Below are 23,292 nucleotides of genomic sequence, written 5' to 3'. Positions count from 1 at the left end.
AACGAACCCTCGAGCATCGCGATAATTTCGTCCCGAGTAACGAGCACCCGAGCATTTTGGTGCTCGCTCATCTCTAGTTATTAAACTGACTTTTATTTTACTTTTTTTTGTCCTAATAGGTGACTTGAATTAGTGATCGTCTGATTGCATGTAGAATATACTGCAATACTTAGGTTACATGGCCTAGCGGGTTCCCCCCTTCCTCTACAGTTTGTGTCGAAAGTTGGATCATCATCCGCTAAACCATTTTAATTTTCTCTGGGTGTTTCCTTACTTTTGAGACACCACTGTATATATTGGTTTGCTTTGTGATTGAAGTGATTATGTTCTTGTTTCTTAGGCTGCCTGTCCATGGACGATTGTTCATTGTGTTACCCGCGGTGATAACCAGCCGCTGGTAATGCAGTGAGCGCTTTTTCATAGCATTGCTATGGAGAGTGCAGCAGGGGCATCCACGAGTGGAGAATCATAGCGATTCTCCGCTCGCGGGATCTAAATCGCGGTGTGCCGCGATTCTCTGCTGTGAGCCTATCTATCAGATAGACTCACCGCAAAGAACTGATAGCGGCCACCCTCCTCCCCCGCGGCAGAATATCGCTGGCGATATTCTGTAACGGCCATGGACAGGGGGCCTTACAGGAGATATAGCTACAGAAGACATGCTGCCGACCACCCTGACTACATATCCTGAAGGTAATATAGCATGACTGTCCATGGAGGATATAGACTTATATAACAGGATGCGGACAGAAGAGACTGTAAGGGGAAATGTGGGAATCTAACCTAATGTATATAATGTGACTTACTGACATAGATGCATTTGTGTACTAGGAAAGCGTGAGGACGTCTATGGGTTAGGGCTCATTCACATGGGCATATATGTATTTCAGTTGTGTAAATAGGTAGCGTAGTTATGTGACTGAAATGTGCATATTTTCTGCGTATTGTGCATGTAAAAAAAACCCTGAAAGAATATTCCCAATGATTTCAGTTTAATATGGGTTATTTTGGTACATAATATACACTAAAATAAGAAATGCTTCGATTTTTCTTATGTGACTGAAATACGCACACTGGAATAAACCCACTGTAATCACTGTTTTATTCACTGTGTAATACGCTGTATATTTATGTTCATGTGAAAGAGCCCTCACTGTATAACTGGGGACTATGTGTGAGCGTGCGGATGGAAAAGAGTTTTGTTGTGGCCCCTGCGGACGCTTTAATGAGCTGCTGTAGATGCGGAGCCTTAACCTGTAGAGACACTGAGTGCTGATCAGTGTGATCTGTAGAGAGCGTGTACCAGCCCGGATGAGTGGGTAAAGAGACAGCAAACACAAAGAAATTAAGAATACAAAGTGTCTGTTGAATCCCGTATGGGCAGTAAATCTGAGAGTGTGTCGCTAGAACCATTGATGTTTCAGAAGGTTGCGTTAATCTGAGCAGTTTAGAGAACGGATTTGATAATGAAAAGACTGGCAAGCCGATACAGCGTTCCCAAATTTCACAGTCCGTGTTACTGAGTGTTATGAAGTGTATTACCAAAGTATTCAGAATGGTTACAATGTGTTGAACTGTGAGTCTGGTTAAAGTGACTTACAGCTGGTTCCACTTAAACTGGTTCAAGCCAGGTATAAAGCAAGCATGGCTACCGAGCTTGTTCCATACTCACCCTACAGTCGCACGTTTATGTGATTGGTCATTAAAGGGTTAAAGGGGTTGTCCCGCGAAAGCAAGTGGGTCTATACACTTCTGTATGGCCATATTAATGCACTTTGTAATGTATATTGTGCATTAATTATGAGCCATACAGAAGTTATCAGAAGTTATTCACTTACCTGTTCCGTTGCTGGCGTCCTCGTCTCCATGGTGCCGTCTAATTTTCAGCGTCTAATCGCCAGATTAGACGCGCGTGCGCAGTCCGGTCTTCTTCTTTTCTGAATGGGGCCGCTCGTGCCAGAGAGCGGCTCCGTGTAGCTTCGCCCCATCACGTGCCGATTCCAGCCAATCAGGAGGCTGGAATCGGCAATGGACCGCACAGAAGCCCTGCGGTCCACCGAGGGAGAAGATCCCGGCGGCCATCTTCAACCGGTAAGTAAGAAGTCACCGGAGCGCGGGGATTCAGGTAAGCGCTGTGCGTTTTTTTTTTTTTAAGTCCCTGCATCGGGTTTGTCTCGCGCCGAACAGGGGGCTGTTGAAAAAAAAAAAAAACCCGTTTCGGCGCGGGACAACCCCTTTAACTTTAAGGGAATTCTCTGTGTGCTTAAAAATTATCCTAACTATGAAAAAGAAGAGAGAATTTTAAAAAATAACGGATATTGCCCTGTAAATCCCCCGCGATCCCAGTGCGCATGCTGCGGCGGATCCTGTTGGTGATTTCTTTTGAAAACAACGGCATTCGCAGCAACACCAACAATAGCAGCAGCAACAACACTAAGGTCAGCGGCAACAACACTAACAGTGGCAGCAACAACAGTGTCAGCCGTGAAAACAGTGACAGTAGTGGCAACAATACCGACAACAGCGGCAACAAAAGCATCAGCCATGGAAACAACAGTGGCGCCAACAAACCTACCAGCGGCGCCAACAACAGTGTCAGCTGTGAAAACAACAGTGACAGTGGCGGCAACAAAACTAACAACTAACCAACAACAGTGTCAGCCGTGGAAACAACAGCGGTGGTAACAACACCAAAAGTGGCAACAGCAGTGTCAGTCATGGAAACATAAACTTTTATTTTTCCATCCCCACTTTCAAAAACCATAACCCTATTGTTGTATTTTTCACCAGTACCATTTAATATTCAACACTGTATAAATTACCTCTCTTTTCCACATCTGTCAGCAGCGCCGCCGGATGACCCGAGGAAAGGTATCCTTGGATGCGGAAAGCCAGGAGTAAAAGTAGGTAGTTATTTCATGGGTTGTGAAGCCGGCGCTCCCACTTCCTCCAATGTCCGCTGATGCTGCTGTCACTGCAGTGGGCCAGACGATCAGCTGATGAAAGGGATTTCTGAGCAGCGGACCCCGTCCATCAAATACTGATGGCCTATCGGAGTATAGGTCATCAGTGAAAAAACAGGGCAGGAAACTCTTTATAGAAGGTCCCTCTACTATAAAAAAGCATGTCTTAAAACTAAAGTGTATACATCTCTTCTTATTTCCAGAAGTGTCACTGGAGATGCTGGACTTTCTAGAACAGCACCCTAATTGGCTGCCAGAAAATCCAATCAAAAGCCATAAGTAGTGATCTTATGGGGTGACACCTTGAGACTTCTCATAGTGGCCATCTACACAGTATAAAACAATGTAATCTCACCCTACAGATCAATGACACACCTTTATGTGATTGGTTATTTAAGGGTTAACTTTAAAGGGATTTTCTGTGTGCTTAAAAGTTATCCTAACTGTGAAAAAGCAGAGAGAATCTTAAAAAATAATAACGGATATTGCTGTTAATCCCCGCGATCCCAGTGCGGATGATGCGACGGATCCTGCGGGAGATTTTTGTTGAAAACAACAGCAGTGGCAACAACACCAACAGCAACAATAGCAGCAGTAGTGGAAACAACAGCGGCAGCAACAAAAGTGTCAGCCGTGAAAACAGCGACAGTGGCGGCCACAATACCAACAACTGTGGCAACAACAGCGTCAGCCATAGAAACATCAGTGCCGACAACAAAACTAAAAGCGGCGCTAACAAGAGTGTCAGCTGTGGAAACAATAGCGGCGACAACAACAGCAGCAGCAACAACAGTGTCAGCTGTGGAAACAACAGTGGCGACAACAACAGCAGCAGCAACAGTGTCAGCTGTGGAAACAACAGTGGCGACAACAACAGCGGCAGCAACAACAGTGTCAGCTGTGGAAACAACAGTGGCGACAACAACAGTGGCAGCTACAACAGTATCAGCTGTGGAAACAACAGTGGCGACAACAACAGCGGCAGCAACAACAGTATCAGCTGTGGAAACAACAGGGACAGTGGCTGCAACAACAACGTAAGCCGTGGAAACAACAGCGGTGGTAACAACACAAAAAGCGGCAACAATAGTGTCAGCCATGGAAATATAAACATTCATTTTTCCATCCCCACTTTCAAAAACCATAACCTTATTTTCCGACTACGTGAAGCTACATGGGGGCTGTTTTTGCAGTTGTATTTTTCACCAGTACCATTTATTATTCAACACTGTATAAATGACTTCTCTTTTCCAGAAGTGTCAGCAGCGCTGCCGGATGACCCCGGGGAGAGGTACCCTTGGATGCGGAAAGCCAGAAGTAAAAGTAGGTAGTTATTTCATGGGTTGTGAAGCCGGCGCTCCCACTTCACGCAATGTCCGCTGATGCCGCTGTCACTGCAGTGGGCCAGACAATTAGCTGATGGATGGGGTTTATGAGCAGCGAATACCTGTCCATCAAATACTGATGGCCTATCGGAGGATAGGTCATCAGAGGAAAAACAGGACAGGAAACTCTTTTTAGAAGGACCCTCTACCATAAGAAAGCAAGTCTTAAAACTAAACTGTATACCTCTCTTCTTATTTTCAGAAGTATCGCAGGAGATGCTGGACCTCCTAGAACAGCTCATTAATTGGCTGACAGAAAATCCCAACAAAAGCCGTAAGGGGTGATCTTGTGAGGAAACACATAGAGAATTCTCATAGCGGCCATCTACACAGTATAAAACTGGGCAGTAGTGACGGGCTGTGTCTAATAGGGGAACTCTTCTATAGACGCATGTCAGTTAGAGAAGGGACGCAGTTATACCAGCGCTAGAGCTTATATAGAGAGATTATATAGGCTGCGGCATCTAAGTAGATAAATGGCCATGATGGGGGCCAGCTCTGATTGTGGCTATAGTCAGCAGATGTCAGCTATAGGAATTAGCTGGTAGCAGCCAGGTATAAAGCAAGCATGACTACCGAGCTTGTTCCATACTCGCCCTACAGCTCAATGACATACGTTTATGTGATTGGTCATTTAAGGGTTAACTTTAAAGGGATTTTCTGTGTTGTTAAAAATTATCCTAACTGTGAAAAAGGAGAGAGAATTTTAAAAAATAACGGATATTGCCCAGTAAATCCCCCGCGATCCCAGTGCGGATGCTGCGGCAGATCCTGCGGGAGATTTCTGTTGAAAACAACAGTAGTGGCAACAACACCAACAGCGGCAGCAACAATAGCGGCAGCTGTGGAAACAATAGTGGCGGCAACAACACTAACAGTGGCGCCAACAACAGTGTCAGCCGTGGAAACAACAGTGGTGACAAGAACACCAACAGCGGCGGCAACAACAGTGTCAGCTATGGAAACAACAGTGACAATAGTGGTAACAACGTCAGCCATGGAAACAACAGCGGTGGTAGCAACACCAAAAGCGGCAACAACAGTGTCAGCTATGGAAGCATAAACTTTCATTTTTCCACCCCCACTTTCAAAAACCATAACCTTATTTTCCAACTACTCTTTTCCAGAACTGTCAGCAGTGCTGCCGGATGACCCGAGGAGAGGTATCCTTGGATGCGGAAAGCCAAAAGTAAAAGTAGGTACTTATTTCATGGGTTGTGAAGCCGGCGCTCCCACTTCCTCCAATGTCCGTTGATGCTGCTGTCACTGCAGTGGGCCAGACGATCAGCTGATGAAAGGGGTTTCTGAGCAGCGGACCCCTGTCCATCAAATACTGATGGCCTATCGGAGGAGAGGTCATCAGAGGAAAAACAAGACAGGAAACCCATTTTAGAAGGACCTTCTAGCATAGGAAAGCAAGTCTCAAAACTAATCTTATACCTCTTTTCTTATTTCCAGAAGTGTCACGGGAGATGCTGGACCTCCTAGAACAGCTCATTAATTGGCTGCCACAAAATCCCAACAAAGCCCGTAAGGGGTGATCTTGTGAGGTGACACATAGAGAATTCACAATTTTTCACCATTTGTTTATTTGTGGATATTGTCCATACCAGAAGCCCAGGATGACCAAGTTCTCATGCCACTGCTGCAGCAAGGCTATAAGCGGCGGACACACTGTTCCACTTTTCAACGACTGCAAGTAATAAATTTATTTCGTTTGATAGTTTTTAGTTAAATTTAATAAATCTCCTTTCATATAAGTTACTTTTTCACTAATAAATATGATAAATAAAATATTAACGTTTAATTTTGTTACTCTGTGAGACTAATATGTAGTGAAAGGGTAACTTGAAAATTTGTTTAGTGATTTAGGGTTAATGTTTTCCTTGTTCAGTTGTGGGTACGTCGTCACAATGGGGGATGGCATCAGCTTTCCCTGCCCCCTGCTATGGTGGTGCTCACACCCATGATCTGTGTAACGGCCCAGTAGATAGACACGCGTGTCGCTTACCGGTGATGTGACAGAGACCTCCTGCCCCTCGCCACTACGGTGCACGCTCCTCCGTCGTCCTCAGTGCAATGATCTGAGAGGTCTTACTGTGCGCCGCGTCCCGGTGACACAAGGCCTCCCTCCCCTGCTCCACTCCCGTCTCCTGCCTGAGATATGGCGTCCCTTGCATCTCCAGCTGACTACGGAACGCAAACTAAGATAGCCTTGGAGCTAAAACACTCTTCCTCTCCCACCGTCTTACTTCCTGTTAATGTTTCAGAACTTGTTATATATTCAGTGATATAAGTCTGTTAAGTCATGCTTGAAAAGGGTGCTATATGGGCACCGAAACGCGTTGCAAAATTGTGAAGTTCTTTTGTTTACCTTTTTGTCATTAAAAAACAACCTGCTTTCTATTAATAGGCGTCTACATTGCATCTTGATGTACGACAAGAGGAGGGTTTCAATTCCCACATCAGACCCCTCTTTTCTCGCTAATGAATATTACCAATTTGTCCCTACATTAACTGATGAGCGCTTGTTGTTTTTTTCTTTAAACTATAGTTGTCTTTGTCCTGATTCCCTGCCTTGGATTTTGAACTCTTCCTGTCCCATGGATGCACCTGGTGCAGAAGAAGTGTCCGGCTTACCAGGACTACAGGTGTGGCGGCCTCCCCTCCCCACAGGCTAGCTGTCCACGCCAGGTGAGCCCTTATCTTTATTCTTTTTATAGTCACTTAGTTTTGTTTCCTCACAAGACTCTATTCTTTTTTACCGTATATACCGGCGTATAAGACGACTTTTGAACCCCGAAAAATCTGCTCTGCAGTCGGGGGTCGTCTTATGCGCCGGTAATACAAAAAAAAAAAGTGTAAAAAAAAAAAATCATTACTCACCTCCCCCGGCGTTCTGTCGCGCTCCGGCAGGATGTCGCTCGCTCCTCGTCCGCGGCGCAGCATTGCTTTCTGAATGCGGGGCTTGAAATCCCCGCTTCCAGAAAGCTAATACACACGCCGTCAGCCGGTACAGCTATTCAATGACAGCATTGAATGGCTGTGATTGGCTAAAACACACGTGGCTTCAGCCAATCACACTATTCAATGACATCATTGAATGGCTGTGATTGGCTGAAGGCGCACGTGTGTTAGCAATCACACCCATTCAATGATGTCATTGAATAGTGTGATTGGCTGAAGCCACGTGTGTTTTAGCCAATCACAGCCATTCAATGATGTCATTGAATGGATGTAACTGGCTGACGGCGTGCGTATTAGCTTTCTGGAGGCGGAAAACGCAAACGCCAGTGGGTGCTCGCCCTTATACAGCAGTTTTAGGGGTTTTGGTGAACTTGTGGTTCAGTTCAAATTAATTTGGTCCAAACTGATTTTTCACAAGTTGTCTCCCCACTAGTGAGCGCCGCCGCAGTCCGCGCCATTTACAGGAGATTAGTTAGTTAGTATCCGCTATTCTTCCTGTAATAGGAGATACGCTCTATAAATCTCGGGTTGGGATTGAAGCCCACATGTAGGTGATATATGAAACTAATGAATGCCATTTTCTCCTCATAGGGATATCTGGACTGGAGGTCAGAATTAGGACTGTTATTATACTGACTATTCCCAGTATAAACGGTAAGTGTATAATGACGTCACTACTATAACTAGAGGAAGGCTGTCAGGCCGAACCTTCGCTGTCTGTTGTGATGGGAGAATAAATTATTCTTTTCTACTGCATCCCCATATGCTGCCAGTTCTACAATTTTTCTATATGGACTTTCTATGGAGTGTGCGGTTTGAAACTCCTTGACTGCCTATTTCATACAACAGCCTGACCCAGTGTGGGAAGTTATTGCTGCTGCTGGTGCAAAACCTGCTTTATGTACTTGGATCAATACGATTACTATTTATTTCTCTATTTTATGTCATTAGTAATCACTGTAGGAAACCATTCCCCAATTTATAAAAGATACAGACAACCTCAATATATTGACATAATGGGGTTATTAGGGTTGTCCAGGGCTAGAAATACATGGTGTTTTTTTTTTCAAAAACAGCGCCACCCTTCTTTGTGTGCTGTTTTTTGGAATTGCAGTTCATCTTCCATTCACTTCAACAAAAGGTTATTAAACTAATTTTGATTTCGATTTTTTTTTTCAATTGAAGTCCTAATAGGAGACTTGAATTAGTGATCATCTGATCGCATGTAGAATATACTGCAATACTTAGGTTACATGGCCTAGCGGGTTCCTCGCTTCCTCTACAATTTGTGTCTAAAGTTGGATCATCATCCGCTAAACCATTTTCATTTTCTCTGGGTGTTTCCTTACTTTGAGACGCCCCTCTATATATTGATTTGCTCCGTGCTTTGTAATTGAAGTCAGTATGCTCTTGTTTCTTACAGGAGATACAGCTACAGAAGACCTGCTGCCCACCACAAGGATCATATATCCTGAAGGTAATATAGCATGACTGTTTCTAAATCTTTATGAATGAAGTCAGTATGTTCTTGTTTCTTACAGGAGATACAGCTGCAGAAGACCTGCTGCCCACCACCCGACTACATATCCTGAAGGTAATATATATGTCTGTCCATAGAGGATATAGACTTATTTAACAGGATGCAGACATAAGAGACTATAAGGGGAGATGTGGGAATCTACCCATGTATATAACTGTATGTGACTTACTGACATAGATACATTTGTGTACTAGGAAAGCGTGAGGACGTCTACGGGTTAGGGCACATTCACATGGGCATATATGTATTTCAGTTGTGTAAATAGGTAGCGTATTTATGTGACTGAAATGTGCATACTTTCTACTTATTGTGCTAAAAAAAAACCTGAAAGACTGTTCTCAGTGATTTCAGTTTAATATGGGTTATTTTGGTACATAATATACACTAAAATAAGAAATGCTAAGTTTTTTATTACATGACTGAAATACGCACACGGGAATTAACCCATTGAAATCACTGTTTTATTCACTGTGTAATACGCTGCATATTTATATTCATGTGAAAGAGCCCTTATTGTATAACTGGGGACTGTGCGTGAGCGTGCGGATGGAAAAGGGTTTCTGTTGTGGCCCCTGCGGACACTTTAATGAGATGCTGTAGATGCGGAGCCTTAACCTGTAGAGACACTGAGTGCTGATTGATGTGATCTGTAGAGAGCGTGTACCAGCCCGGATGAGTAGGTAAAGAGACAGCAAACACAAAGAGATTAGGAATACAAAGTGTCTGTTGAGTCCCGTATGGGCGGTAAATCTGAGAGTATGTCGCTAGAACCATTGATGTTCCAGAAGCTTGTGTTAAGCGGAGCAGTTTAGAGAACAGTATTTGATAATGAAAAGACTGGCAAGCCGATACAGCGTTATCAGATATCACAGTCCGTGTTACTGAGTGTTATGAAGTGTATTACCAAAGTATTCAGAACGGTTACAATGTGTTGAACTGTGAGTCTAGTTAAAGTGACTTACAGCTGGTTCCACTTAAACTGGTTCAAGCCAGGTATGAAGCAAGCATGGCTACCGAGCTTGTTCCATACTCACCCTATAGACGCACGTTTATGTGATTGGTGATTAAAGGGTTAACTTTAAAGGGATTTTCTGTATGCTTAAAAATTATTCTAACAGTGAAAAAGGAAAGAGAATTAAAAAAAACCAACACATTGTCCTGTAAATCCCCGCGATCCCAGTGCGGATGCTGCGGCGGATCCTGCGGTGAGTTTTGCTTTGATTTCTGTTTGCACTTCCAAAGAATATATCATTCTTGTTTTTCTCAGGTCATAACAGAATAACCATCTGGAAACCGTACTGTGAAGGTAAGGTCTTCTCCCATCTAATAAATCCTGCATATTATGTGTATTATATCTACACAGTATCCACACAGATCACCTATAGATTATACACATATACTGACTGACTAAGAACCCCCACAGATAAAACATGTCTTACAGGTTAACTGTATAAATGACTGCTCCTTTCCAGAACTGTCAGCAATACCAACAACAGCGGCAACAACAGCATCAGCCATGGAAACAACAGTGGCGAAAACAAAACTAACAGCGGCGCCAACAACAGTGTCAGCCGTGGAAACAACAGTGGTGGTAACAACACCAAAAGCGGCGACAGCAATGTCAGCCATGGAAATATAATCTTTTTTTTTTCCATCCCCACTTTCAAAACCCTATTGTTGTATTTTTCACCAGTACCATTTAATATTTAATACCGTATAAATGACTTCTTTCCAGAACTGTCAGCAGTGCTGCCGGATGACCCGAGGAGAGGTATCCTTGTATACGGAAAGCCAAAAGTAAAAGTAAGTACTTATTTCATGGGTTGTAAAGCCGGCGCTTCCACTTCCTACAATGTCTGCTGATGCCGCTGTCACTGCAGGGGGCCAGACGATCAGCTGATGGATGGGGTTTCTGAGCAGCAGACCCCTGTCCATCAAATACTGATGGCCTATCCGAAGATAGGTCATCAGTGGAAAAACAGGACAGGAAACTCTTTTTAGAAGGACCGCTACCATAAGAAAGCAAGTCTTAAAACTAAACTGTATATATCTCTTCTTATTTCCAGAAGTGTCACGGGAGATGCTGGACCTTCTGGAACAGAACCCTAATTGGCTCCCTAAAAAATCCCAACAAAGGCCGTAAGTAGTGATTTTATGGGGTGACACCTAGAGAATTCTCATAGCGGCCATCTACACAGTATAAACTGGGCAGTAGTGACGGGCTGTGTCTAATAGGGGAACTCTTCTATAGACGCATGTTAGTTAGAGAAGGAACGCAGTTATACCAGCGCTAGAGTATATATAGAGAGATTATATAGGTTGCAGCATCTAAGTAGATAAATGGCCATGATGGGAGCCAGTTCTGATTGTGGCTATAGTCAGCAGATGTCAGCTGTAGGAATTAGCTGGTAGCAGCCAAGTATGAAGCAAGCATGGCTACCAAGCTTGTTCCATACCCTACAGATCATTAATGAACGTTTATGTGATTGGTCACTAAAGAATTAACTTTAAAGGGATTTTCTTTGTGCTTAAAAATTATCCTAACTGTGAAAAAGGAGAGAGAATTTTTAAAAATGATAGACATTGTCCTGTAAATCCCCCGTGATCCCAGTGCAGTTGCTGCGACGGATCCTGCGGGAGAGTTTTGCTTTGATTTCTGTTTGCACTTCTAAAGCATATATCATTCTTGTTTTTCTCAGGTCGTAACATGAAAACCATCTGAAAACCGTTCCGTGAAGGTCAAGTCTTCATCCATCTATTAGATCCTGTACATTATGTGTATCATCTCTACGCAGTATACACACAGATCATCGCTATAGATTATACAGTTTTGCTTTGATTTCTGTTGAAAACAACAGAGTCAGCCGTGGAAACAACAGTGGTGACAACAAAACTAACAGCAACGGAAACAGCAGTGTCAGCCATGGAAACAACAGCAGCGACAACAGCACCAACAGCGACGGCTACAACAGTGACAACTGTGGAAACAACAGTGTTAGCCGTGGAAACAACAGCGACAGTGGTGGGAAAAATACCGACAACGGCGGCTTACAACAGCATCAGCCATGGAAAGAACCGTGGTGACAACAAAACTAACAGCGGTGCCAACAACAGTGTCAGCCATGGAAACAACAGCAGCGACAACAACAGTGTCAGCCGTGAAAACGACAGCGACGGCACAACACCAACTGCGGAAGAAACAACAGTGACAGCTGTGGAAACAACTGTGGCAGTGGCAGAAACAACAGTGTCAGACGTGGAAACAACAGTGGTGGCAACAACAGTGTCAGCTCTGGAAACGACAGCGACGGCACAAAACCAACAGTGGCGGCAACAACAGCGTCAGCCGTGGAAACAACAGTGGCGGTAACAACACCAAAAGGAATAGCAACAACAGTGTCAGCCATGGAAACAACAGCGGCGGCAACAACAGTGTCAGCTGTGGAAACAACAGCGACAGTAGTGGCAACAACAGCATCAGCAGTGGAAAGAACAGTGGCCACAACAACGCCAACAGCGGTGGCAAAAACAGTGTAAGCCATGGAAACAACAGCGGCGACCACCACAGTGTCAGTCGTGGAAACAACAGCGGTGGAAACAACACCAACAGTGTCGGTAACAACAGTGTGATCCCAGTAATGGGCCTTAAACCCGAACATGCATGTTTACTTTTAAAGCTGGGGCTTGACTGAGTTGCCGGGCTCCTACTCTAACCAGTAGGAATGGAGAAACCTCAGATCCAGGCAGTTTAACCCCTTACATGCCACAATCAAAAGCAACTGCAGCATGTAAGCAGATGAAAGGTGGAGGGGGCTCCTTCTGTCACCCATCGGCACCATGGAATAGGATTGCAAGATACCAATGTGTTCCCATGACAGCCGGAAGCTTGACAAAGGCCTCCATGTTTACCGTGTAACTCGGCGTATTAAACCCTGCCTCCAGTAATACGCTGCTGTCATAGTAGAATGCATTACATAAGCTTGGTGAATGCCAAAAAAATGTAATAAAAAGCAATCCAAGTCACATGTACTTCAAAATAGTACCAATAAAAACTACAACTCTTCCTGCAAAATACAAGACCTCATATAGCTCGATTCCTGGAAAAATAAAGATGTCATGGGTCTTAGCGATGCAGAATCAATTATCTTTAAAAACGTGTTTTTATTGTGCAAAAGTTGTAAAAAATAAAAAAAAATGTACAAACATAAGAAAGCTATCATGTTATTTTTACCGAATGGTGAATGCTGTAAAACAAGTGGTGGGTTTTCTGGACCACTCAGCCGGACCAACAGGACCCCATAGAGCCGGGCGTCCTACACCCCTGAGGACAGGAAGAACAGGACCCATTGAGCGGGGCGTCCTGCACCCCTGAGGAGAGGGAGAGAATTACACAGCCATCGCTACTGCAGCTGAGGGGCAAGTTACCCAAATACCTAGGTTTTATTAAATTTGTCTAGGCAGATCCACCCAGATCTATGCAGCTCCGGTCGGCCCCTTAGGATGCTTCCAATTGAGTAAAATGACTTTTTTGGCCTAAAAAAAACCACTTCTATAAGGTGCGGGTCGCCATAATCACCAAGATATCATCCACAAGCCCGAAAAGACAAACCTTGGGATGCATGATCCACAGTGGCCCTAAGTGAGACTCCATGAATTCGGGAACATCCCGTCAGTAGTCTTACTGGTTGTTATACTCCCAGAACACGGGCTGCATTAGTAACACATCATGAACAAGTCGCTGAAGCGGACAGACCCAGAGTATGTAATCTAGACGGGGATAGTAAACTCTAGGTATAAAATTAACCTTATCCTTAAAGCCGGCTTCACATGGGCGTATGCACAATTGCGCACGCCTTAGGGCAACTTTTGTGCGCTATGAAGAAAGCGTTTTTCCCGTGCATGTTGGCACTCATTAGATGAATCACCTATTTCAACTAGTGTGTGTAAAATACACTGGTTGAAATAGGTGATTCATCTAATGAGTTCTAGATAGTTCTTCTTCCAGCGGAATTACGCAATGTTTCATGCATCTCCCTGCATGTTGCACACACACTTGCGCAACCCCCATTGACTTCTATGGGGAGCTTTGGTGCACAAATACACAGTATGATAGAGCATGTTCTATCTTTTTTTATCATCTTTTTCTTTGTGTTACTGAAATGTGCACGCTAAAACTTGCGCATGTGAACAAACCCAATGAAATCAAAGGGTTCTATTCTCTGTGCATTGCGCATACAAAGATGTCCATGTGACAACGGCCTAACACTGACCAGTAGAGAGCCAGGGCCAGCCAGGATATCCCCGCTCTCATCACAGTCCACATCTGGGATATCTAGCATGTTAAGTGAGTATAAAAACTAGAACGTAGTTAAAAAAAGTTGTACATTTAAGCCAAAGCCTCCAGAAGAATCAAGGAAGATTGTCAGGGCATTGAACTAGGCTCTAACAGCAAGCTATAGTTGGTTATACCTAAAGTAGCAGTTAGCTGGTATATTACAATTGCAAAGGACTTACGCACTTGGATTGTGAGAGGCTCAATAACTAGAACAAAAAGGGCCAGAGATGGAGACCGCCCAGTCACATACCTCTATTGGAGAGAACCACGCAGAGATATGAGTATTAGTTCTGCCACTAGCCACTGGGGAGCTATAGAACATCTGCAGCCATTTCATGAAAACTAACCCAAACCCAAAGCTCTGGCAAGATAAAATGTAGTCATTACTCATCTTGTTACCGCAGCCTATCATAGCATCTCTTGGAGCTTAAGACAAACTACCCCTCTTTGGAGCACATACACTGTACTCTGGATCAATACTGCAGAATAATAGGCTAAAATGGATGAATGTATGTCTTTTTCCAGCTTTGCAAACTACACTGTGTTGACAAAAGAATTGGGATACCAGACAATTCTTTGCTGTCAGACGAAAGAGGATAGGCAAATTGAAAGTGTGAGCATTAGGTATAAAGCTGAACATCACACAGGTGTATCCCAGTACAGAAGCCATCAGAATGTCACCAGGTGTAGAGTTGACTTTTTTTTCCAATCGGGTATGGTGATGGGCCTGAACAGCCAATCAGTACAGGACATTGCAGCATTTTTGGACCTTCCACTGTTGGCAATGTTATTTGGAAATAGAAAACATCTGGTGTGTGTGCAGCCACATTCCGGGAGATGTAGTTAACAAGTTGTGAAGGCATTCCACACAATGTCTACCTCCACTTCACTGAACCACAGGCTTTATCTTGGTCAATAAATACAGGAATCCAATTCCCACTATTGGATGCAGATTTGTGAGATTGGTAAAAGAGATCCTAGGTTCCTATCTGCACTCTTTCCAGGCATAACGACTAATTAGTCAGCATGTATAATGTCTTTAAGGATGGAATTGATATGAATTACTAGTGTTTTGGTAAGGAATTTAATGTTATTAAGAAGGGAAATGGAATGATAGGAACTACAGTCTTTCAGGTCCTTCCCAGGTTTTGGAATTGGGACTATCAGAGCCTCTTGCAGGGTGTCCGGCATGATGTCCTCCCCTAGAATTGTAAAGTATAGGAAGCCTAGAGGCCAAGAATTTCATGGTGTTTTATACCACTCAATAGGCAATCCATCAGTGCTCGAAGACTTCTTGTTTGTGAAGGACTGAACTGCAGTCACTAGATGCAGTAGGTTGGTGGTCCACCATAATGGTCCACCATAATGGTAGGCCTTGCAAATCGCTGGAATTTAATGGTAAACTTCGGCTGCTTGGTTGAGGTGAACACAAATGTGTGGAGATGGGGGAAAAAGACAATTGTAGGCCGAAGCTTATATAAGCGCTCATTCCACTGCCTCTAACACAATGGCTTGTGTACACTGAGCCATAGAAACCAATAAGACCATGTGCACTGGTGCATATATGACATGTTGGGGAGCTCTAGTGTAATGTTTTGGTCTCAGATCTATTCTGTAGGCATCTATCTCCTCACTAGTGATTGGGGTGCTTTCAGTATATTAGTACCACTGATACCAGTCAGTAACTAGGGTCATATATGAACTCCTTTCTCCTATATTACTTAGGAACATATTAAAAAGAATAGGACCCCAGACAGACCCCCACTAATCTCTAGAAAGGGGGAAGTCCAGCATTGATGATGAGATTATACAGATGTCGCCACACATGCCTCCTGCTACACACAACTCTATTGGAGGCAGTTTATACCCGGATGTACTATAATGGTGTTAATAATAATGTATATACATAGAGAGGGCAGTAAAGAATAATAAAGTCAAATGTAACTGTTGCTGGTGGAACTAAAAAACACACATTTGTCAGCTACATTATATTGATAGTAGCCTGGGTACCCGATACAGAATGCGGACAATACAAGACGTGACATTTTAGGTAAGAAAAGATGATATCAGAACATACGCATAAATACGTGGAGGGACGAACATAGCTGTAATTCTGGTGCACCATTGGCTGCAGCGATAAAGCAATATCTTCCCTAGTGGCTGAGATGTTCTTGCAGCATCGGTCGTCTCGCTGCTGTTCGCCCCCCATAACGTAGATCTGCAAGAACTTGTGTTCCTCATATGATTCAGGTAGTAGTGAACCAACACAATGATAAATTTGCCCTTGGACTTTAAATGTTGACCAAAATCCGCTGTTGCTCAATTCCTTTGTTGCGCCCAATGATGTCCTTTGAAAACTCTGCTGGGGTAAAATGAAAGCTGCACCGTCATTGGTTGCTATACATTATACTGCGGAGGTAAAATAAAAGCTGCGCTGTAATCTTCTTAGTGCTGAGGTAAAATGAAAACTGTGCTATGATGGGTTGCTATGGGCAACAGTTTTCAATCCTCAGTGCTGAGGTAAAATGAAAGCTGCTCTGTGATTGGTTGCTATCGGCACCAAAAACAGTTTTTTACTGTTTGTTGATTGACTGTTGGACAGTTTTGATAAATGAAGGCCGGTGTTCATAAATGTGCTCCATGTATTCAACGCTCCGTCTGACTCTTCTAGTGGGAATTACTTGTTGGAAATAACCAGGAGTACTAAATTGTGTACATAGATTACATTGGAGTAAGCAAATTTGGGGGTTGCTGCATTAAAATTCAAGCAAGGACAAAAAATGCAAATAAGGTTGCCAAGGCAACAAAGTTTCAGAATTTTTTTTAACCTTCTCTGGGTCGGGATTATACTATGTGAAACACAGTTATACAGTTTGTGCCAATGCTCGAACAAACAAACGGACATTGACAAATATATAGAAGATATATATATATAGCTGGTATAAGTTATACATCTCCGATATATTTTCAAGCAGAATAAAGCTCGGCCGCACACACCAGCGGGTCACAGGATTAATTTATGGGACCATCAGGTACATCAACTTCCACAGCCAACAAGTTTGGATGATCTAGAGGCTCATTAACAGCAAATGTGGAGCGATCTGCGGCAATATACCAAATGAAGCCTGTATACCTCCATGCCCCCTGTATTACACCCTGCATAACAGGTTGCAACAGCCTGCCTACCCACCCATATCACATCTAGTATCCAGGCTAGAGGCAGTACAGCAGGGTAATAGAGCCTCTATGCAAACTTTATCACATGTTGTATCCAAACTAGAGGCGGCACAATAGGATACAATAGCCTCCATGCCCGCTGGTATGACATCTTGTATTCAAGTTAGAGGCAGTACAGCAGGGTACTAGAGCCTCCATGTCCATACATATCTCATCTTGTATCCAAGCTAGATGTGATACAACAGGGTACTGGAGCCTCCATGCCTACCAGTATCACATCTTGTATTCAAGCTGGAGGCAGTGCAATAGGGTACTAGAGCCTTCATGCTCATCCATATGGCATCTTGTATCCAAGCCAGAGGCAGTACAGCTGAGTACTGGAGCCTCCACGCAGCCCATATTACATCTTATATCCAAGCTAGAGGCAGTATAATAGGGTACTAGAGCCTCCATGCCCGCCTGTATAACATCTTGTATCCAAGCTAGATACGGTACAAAAGGGTAGTGGAGCCTCAAGACCTACATGTATCACATCCTGTACACAACAGAGTACTGGAGCCTCCATGCCCACTCGTATCACATTTTGTATCCAAGCTAGAGGTGGTACAACAGGGTACTAGAGCCTCCATGCTTGCCCATATCACATCTTGTATCCAAGCTAGAGGCGGTACAACAGGGTACTAGAGCCTCTATGCCCACCCATATCACATCTTTTATCTAATTTAGAGGTGATACAACAGGGTGCTAGAGCCTCCATGCCCACCAGTTTCACATCTTGTATCCAAGCTAGATGCGATTCAAAGGGGTACTAGAGCCTCCATTGTAGTGGCATAGTGGCTCCTACAGAACACTCACACCAACACTTGCCCTGTCCCACCTCTCTATGTGACGTCCATGGCTTAGAGCTTAGCAGTGATGTCAGCTGGTGTCCTATTGGCTGATAGTCAGCTTCAATCTCACTAGTGCAAAGTCCAAGGGTGGGAAAGCAACAACACAAGTCTCTATGCAAGAAGGGAGGAGTCGAGAAAATGCAGGAAAAAAAGAAAGGTAATAAAAGGAGTCAGTGAGCAGTTAGGCAGACTCAGCCAGGAGGGAGAGAAGAGAGGTTGCAGTCAGGTTGTGTCGGAGAGAGGAGGAGGCACGCGTACATGCAAGAGCAGACAGTTATAGCACATTGTTTTCCCAGAGTCGAGCAAGGTTTTATTCTGGTCCCTTGAGGTTCCAGAGTAGAGAGGAGAAGCGCCTTTCCGAGGTCAGTCTTCTACTAAACAGTGAGTCTAAAACTACCCGGTGAACTCAAAGCCAGGATTAGTCTCTCAGTCACTTTAAACTCTGCTTCACCTACACTTCACTAAACTCTAATCATCCCTTAAGTGAGAATAACCATTTCAAGTACCGTTGTGGAAAATTGTGTATTCAACTGTTTTGCAAAATATCATCTTAAGTAAATCTGTCTACTCCCAGACTACTATCCCAAGCTATTGGTCTTGTCTCAATTATTTCATTGGCATTCCATCCAAAGGGTCCAATTGGAGTGCTGGCGTCACACATGACAAAAACAGGCCTTCGTGCTAACAGTACCACAGTACATCGCTGCACAACCCCTGACCAGAGCAGTTTTGGCACCACTGTTCGGTGACAACATAGAGCCATCCGTTACAACCCTTTTGCAAAACCTTGTGGTCTCCCTCACTTTGGCGCGCTTTGGCTCGGCTGATGCACCATGCCCGTCCGTATCACATCTTGTATCCAAGCTAGAGGCGATACAACAGAGTACTAGAGCCTCCATGCCCCCCTGTATCACATCTTGTATCCAAGCTAGAGACGATACAACAGAGTACTAGAGCCTCCATGCCCCCCTGTATCACATCTTGTATCCAAGCTAGAGACGATACAACAGAGTACTAGAGCCTCCATGCCCCCGTGTATCACATCTTGTATCCAAGCTAGAGGCAGTACAACAGGGTACAAAAGTGTCCATGCTACCCGTATCACATCTTGTATCCAAGCTGAGTGTGTGTAGCAGAGTGTAGCAGAGCTAAGTGTGTGTGTACGAGATTATCTGTAGTAAAACTACACTTCTCTGAATATTAGCCATGGGGAATGAATAAGTTTTTTCCCCTCACAACATAAGCATAGGACAGTCACACTAGGGCAGTCACACTAGGACAGTCACATGGGCCCAGCACACCAGAAATAACAGCTGTGACTTCGGAAACGAACCAGCAGACAGCTGCAGTGTGAGGAGAGCAGGGAGAGCAGACTCGGCAGCATGAGCAGGATGATGACATCATTATCCGGCCTTCTCTATACACTACGCCTGCCTTACCTCTGACCCCTTCTCCTCCTCTCTCTTCCTCCAACAACAGGCCGCCGGCAGTGTGATTGGCTGGTAATGCACTCAATGTGCATTCTGTATATGGCGGGGGGCCTCTGGGCCCTCTAAGTGCAGGGGTCGGGTCACAATTGCGACCCTGATAAAGAAAGACACTTCTGCCAGATTTCTGGCATAAAAAAGTTGCAACTCTTTACACAAGTTAAAGGGGTGGAATCATAAAGGACTCACCCGAAGCAGTTAAGGCTGCCATGGAGATGAAATGGAAGAATGTACCAAATATTGCACCAAAATCTCCACATGTAACAAAATTTGTACCAAATTTTGGCACAACGGAACTGAGCATACTCATTGTACTGGTTGTGATTGGTTGATTGTAGTTTATTCATTCAGTTGCTTCCAACACTTTGTAACCTCGTGAGTGAGGCTAGCCTCATCCAAGACTTTAGGTGTGCACACCATCAGGACCAGGGGGAATCAGCAGGCCTGCTGTAGGAGAAATAGCCTGTCCTGAGGACATTACACTAATGCCAAGGCTCCAGTACTTGAGCTTCTTGCCACGGACTGTTCAGCCCAATGCTGGTGTAGATTTATCATAAGATGTATGTGCCTCTTAATACATTTCTCACATCTTACTCCAGCAAACACATTACTAAGGGCTTTTACCCACTAGCGTTTTTTTTAACACTGCGATATCGCTGTGTTTTTATCAATGGGACTTTCTAATGTTAAAATCGCATTGCACAAAAATCGCAAGTTTGTGCTTTTGCAATTTTTCTGCGATGCGATTTTAACATTAGAAAGTCCTATTGAAAGAAACGCAGCGATATCACAGCATTAAAAAAACCGCTAGTGGGTAAAAGCCCTAAGGCTGCATATGAAATGACGGTCTTAACGAAAGTGCCTCTATGCCCCCCCCCCCATGTAACCGTTGTTATATTGTTATAATTCATCTAATAAAGAATGAAGGGGCTTTCTAAAAAAAGTCACATTTCATATTTATGGCTAAAAAGTAAACTAAGGCTGTATTCACATCTGCATCAGTGTCTCCTCTAGTAGAGATACAACATGAGATGCCGGATGAAAAGGTTGTGCATGCAGGGGGCTGGACAAGTGCAGGAACCGAACGGACCCATTATAGTCAATGGGATCCATTCACCATTTGGTTCCATTATGAGACGGATCTGTTCATCCTGAGGATCTCATTTTCCTGCTCCCATAATGGAATCCCTAGCGCAGATGTAAATTTAGTCTAACATCTGGAGGGAAAAAGGTTTCGCCTCTGTAAGAGTAGTGGGACAATGCTACTCTCTGCCTCAGGATGTGGTGATGGTAAACTCACTAGAGGAGAGTAAGAGGGGCCTGGATGCGTTTCTTCAGTGATACAGTATTACATGCTATATCACTGAATGGAGCCTGAACCAGAGAGGGGCTGAAAAGCCTGCTGTGTGCATTGCCTGGATCCAAGAGGGAGAGCTCAGCCATGTTACAGTCTGGAGCCATGATAGAGCTGTACTCCTGACCAAGGACAAGCCTGGTCCACTAGCAGGTCCCAAACAACAAACCATAAGTGAGGCTGGCCTCAGTAAAACGGCTTGGTGTGAATGTAAGGAGATGGTAGCAGCCCTCACCACATTACTGAGCTTGCCAGTGGCCTCTATGGTTCTGAGAACGAATGTCCCAAATATTAAGCCTCATTAAAGGTAATTGACCGACTTCATTACAGTTGGCGCTGCAATTACTGTTATTAATAGAAATCAGTGGAACTATTACAATTATATGGAGACTGTAGCTTTGCCTTAAAAAGGAAGTGGGGCAGTGGCCATCTTTGGAGAGGTTAAACGAAGAGCTGGTACTCATCTTGGGACCAGAACATCATAAAAGGCTGTGTCAGAACCCTTTTATAAGAGACTGCAGCAGCACATGTGAAGTAGTAAAGGCCCAATTGCCAGCAGGAGGCAGAACCCAGTTCCCAGGAGAGATGGGCATCAGATGCTGTGTTGGGCCTCCAGTGGCACGGGACAGTGAAGGGGCCACCTTCTGCAGAAATGGCAGAGACTGTAGATGTTACAAAAGGACCTCACATTATAAGACTGAACTACCAGACACTGACAAAGGGAAACCACTGACTATTCCCATTCCAAGCGACAGACTGTAAGTGGGCGCCCCCGAGACGAGTAATAAGTCCGCATAGTAATAGAGACGAGATAAATCACAGCAGGCCTGTTATATAGAGAGACGCTGCAGCAATCAGTAATTACAGGGACAGCTCTCACAGTATATGGACTGAGGCTAAAGCAATACACAAGCCCTTGGGGTAGAGATGCCATGTTTGGTTAAGTCGTCGTAATAGTCGTGAAGTGACAACCACTTTCAGAAGGACTGTATGTTGTACATTGTGACCTGTATCTCAGTGTTATAGGACTAACGTTTGCTTAGTATCGTTTAATGGCTGTTATATTATCGCTTGCAGTGGGTAATATTCATAAATCTGGGTTAGTGCAGATAGTATTAGGGGGTTTCACACCAGCGGCGGGGGCTCTGTTCGGGGAGCAGTAAAGGGGAATCCCCTGGCGGATCAGATCCATCGTATGACTGAACTGAACAGCGCCGGACGGACTCCATTGACTTCGTTCGGTTCCGGCTCAGCTGTCCGGCATTTTACCGACTACAGATTGCGGTGCTGCCCTGCGGTCTCGTCCTCTCACTGATCAATGGGGTCACGGTGCAACTCACCAGTTACCTCCAACCTTGGTGGATTTTACTTGTGACCTGCGGGTTGCGACAACTTGCGAGCTGCACTGTGAAGCATCTATTTCAGTGACCGTGTGAGGACTAGGGGCTACACTGTGATTTTTGGTCATGTGACCGCGTTGTGGCCAAGAGCTGCCATGTAGCTTTAGCTCAATGTCTCTGCTACCAGTGAAAATCAGCCATCAAATACCGCCTACAGATGATATACAGCTGGGTCCGCCGTAGTATAAAGCTATATTAACTCTTTCCTGACGTGGCACATATCAGGTGTCTGTATGCAGCAGGCTCAGAAGCCGAGTGGATGTCAACCATCTATGACAGCTATCCTCCGCTGGCAACAGCAATGATTAACATTCATGCCAATTGTGGCTGTTAACCCTTCAATTACCACAGCGGCATTTGAATGCTTCAATCAGGATTGAAATTTCCCAAACGGACGATGATCACTCAGCGAATGGAGGTAAAGTGCGCAGGAGATCGCTCCGGCCGCCCGCCTCCATTCACAGTAAGCAGGCCGTCGTTCATTGGTGACCCTGTTTACATCGGCCGATCGTCACTGGATTGTTAAGCCTGCAGAAACGGAACGATGAAGGAATTATGGCGTGTTGTTCAGTCACTGCGTTTACACGGAAGGACGGAGTAACGTGTGTTTACGGAAGGATATAGGGGACATCTGACTAAGGGCTCGGTCACACGGCCGTATACGTATTTCCATTGTGTAATACTCAGCGTATTATCTGGGCAGAAAACACTGATGAGTGTAGGCGTATATACGCTTGTGAGTGCGACGTGATTGCGCTGTGAAGGGAGCGCTATCACTAGCAGCACTGTTTCCT

At 44.5% G+C, this 23,292-nt stretch overlaps 1 protein-coding gene across 1 annotated transcript in view; it reads left to right on the top strand.

The window, feature by feature from the left end:
* The first annotated feature begins 3,481 nt into the window (after window positions 1-3,481).
* The window catches only part of LOC136620356 (homeobox protein 2-like), a 99,303-nt gene continuing 79,492 nt past the window's right edge, over window positions 3,482-23,292 (top strand). Inside the window, exons 1-14 of the mRNA XM_066595115.1 lie at window positions 3,482-3,803; window positions 4,218-4,286; window positions 4,551-4,622; window positions 5,100-5,363; window positions 5,476-5,511; window positions 5,807-5,878; window positions 7,907-7,969; window positions 8,739-8,792; window positions 8,857-8,909; window positions 9,820-9,848; window positions 10,328-10,446; window positions 10,922-10,994; window positions 11,714-11,935; window positions 12,181-12,470. Coding sequence (XP_066451212.1) covers window positions 3,482-3,803; window positions 4,218-4,286; window positions 4,551-4,622; window positions 5,100-5,363; window positions 5,476-5,511; window positions 5,807-5,878; window positions 7,907-7,969; window positions 8,739-8,792; window positions 8,857-8,909; window positions 9,820-9,848; window positions 10,328-10,446; window positions 10,922-10,994; window positions 11,714-11,935; window positions 12,181-12,470 — 1,738 coding nt within the window. The remainder of the gene's footprint in view (window positions 3,804-4,217; window positions 4,287-4,550; window positions 4,623-5,099; window positions 5,364-5,475; window positions 5,512-5,806; window positions 5,879-7,906; window positions 7,970-8,738; window positions 8,793-8,856; window positions 8,910-9,819; window positions 9,849-10,327; window positions 10,447-10,921; window positions 10,995-11,713; window positions 11,936-12,180; window positions 12,471-23,292) is intronic.

Source organism: Eleutherodactylus coqui, chromosome 1 (assembly GCF_035609145.1).
Source record: "Eleutherodactylus coqui strain aEleCoq1 chromosome 1, aEleCoq1.hap1, whole genome shotgun sequence".
Lineage (NCBI taxonomy): Eukaryota > Metazoa > Chordata > Amphibia > Anura > Eleutherodactylidae > Eleutherodactylus > Eleutherodactylus coqui.
This window is presented reverse-complemented; position numbering and strand designations above follow the sequence as displayed.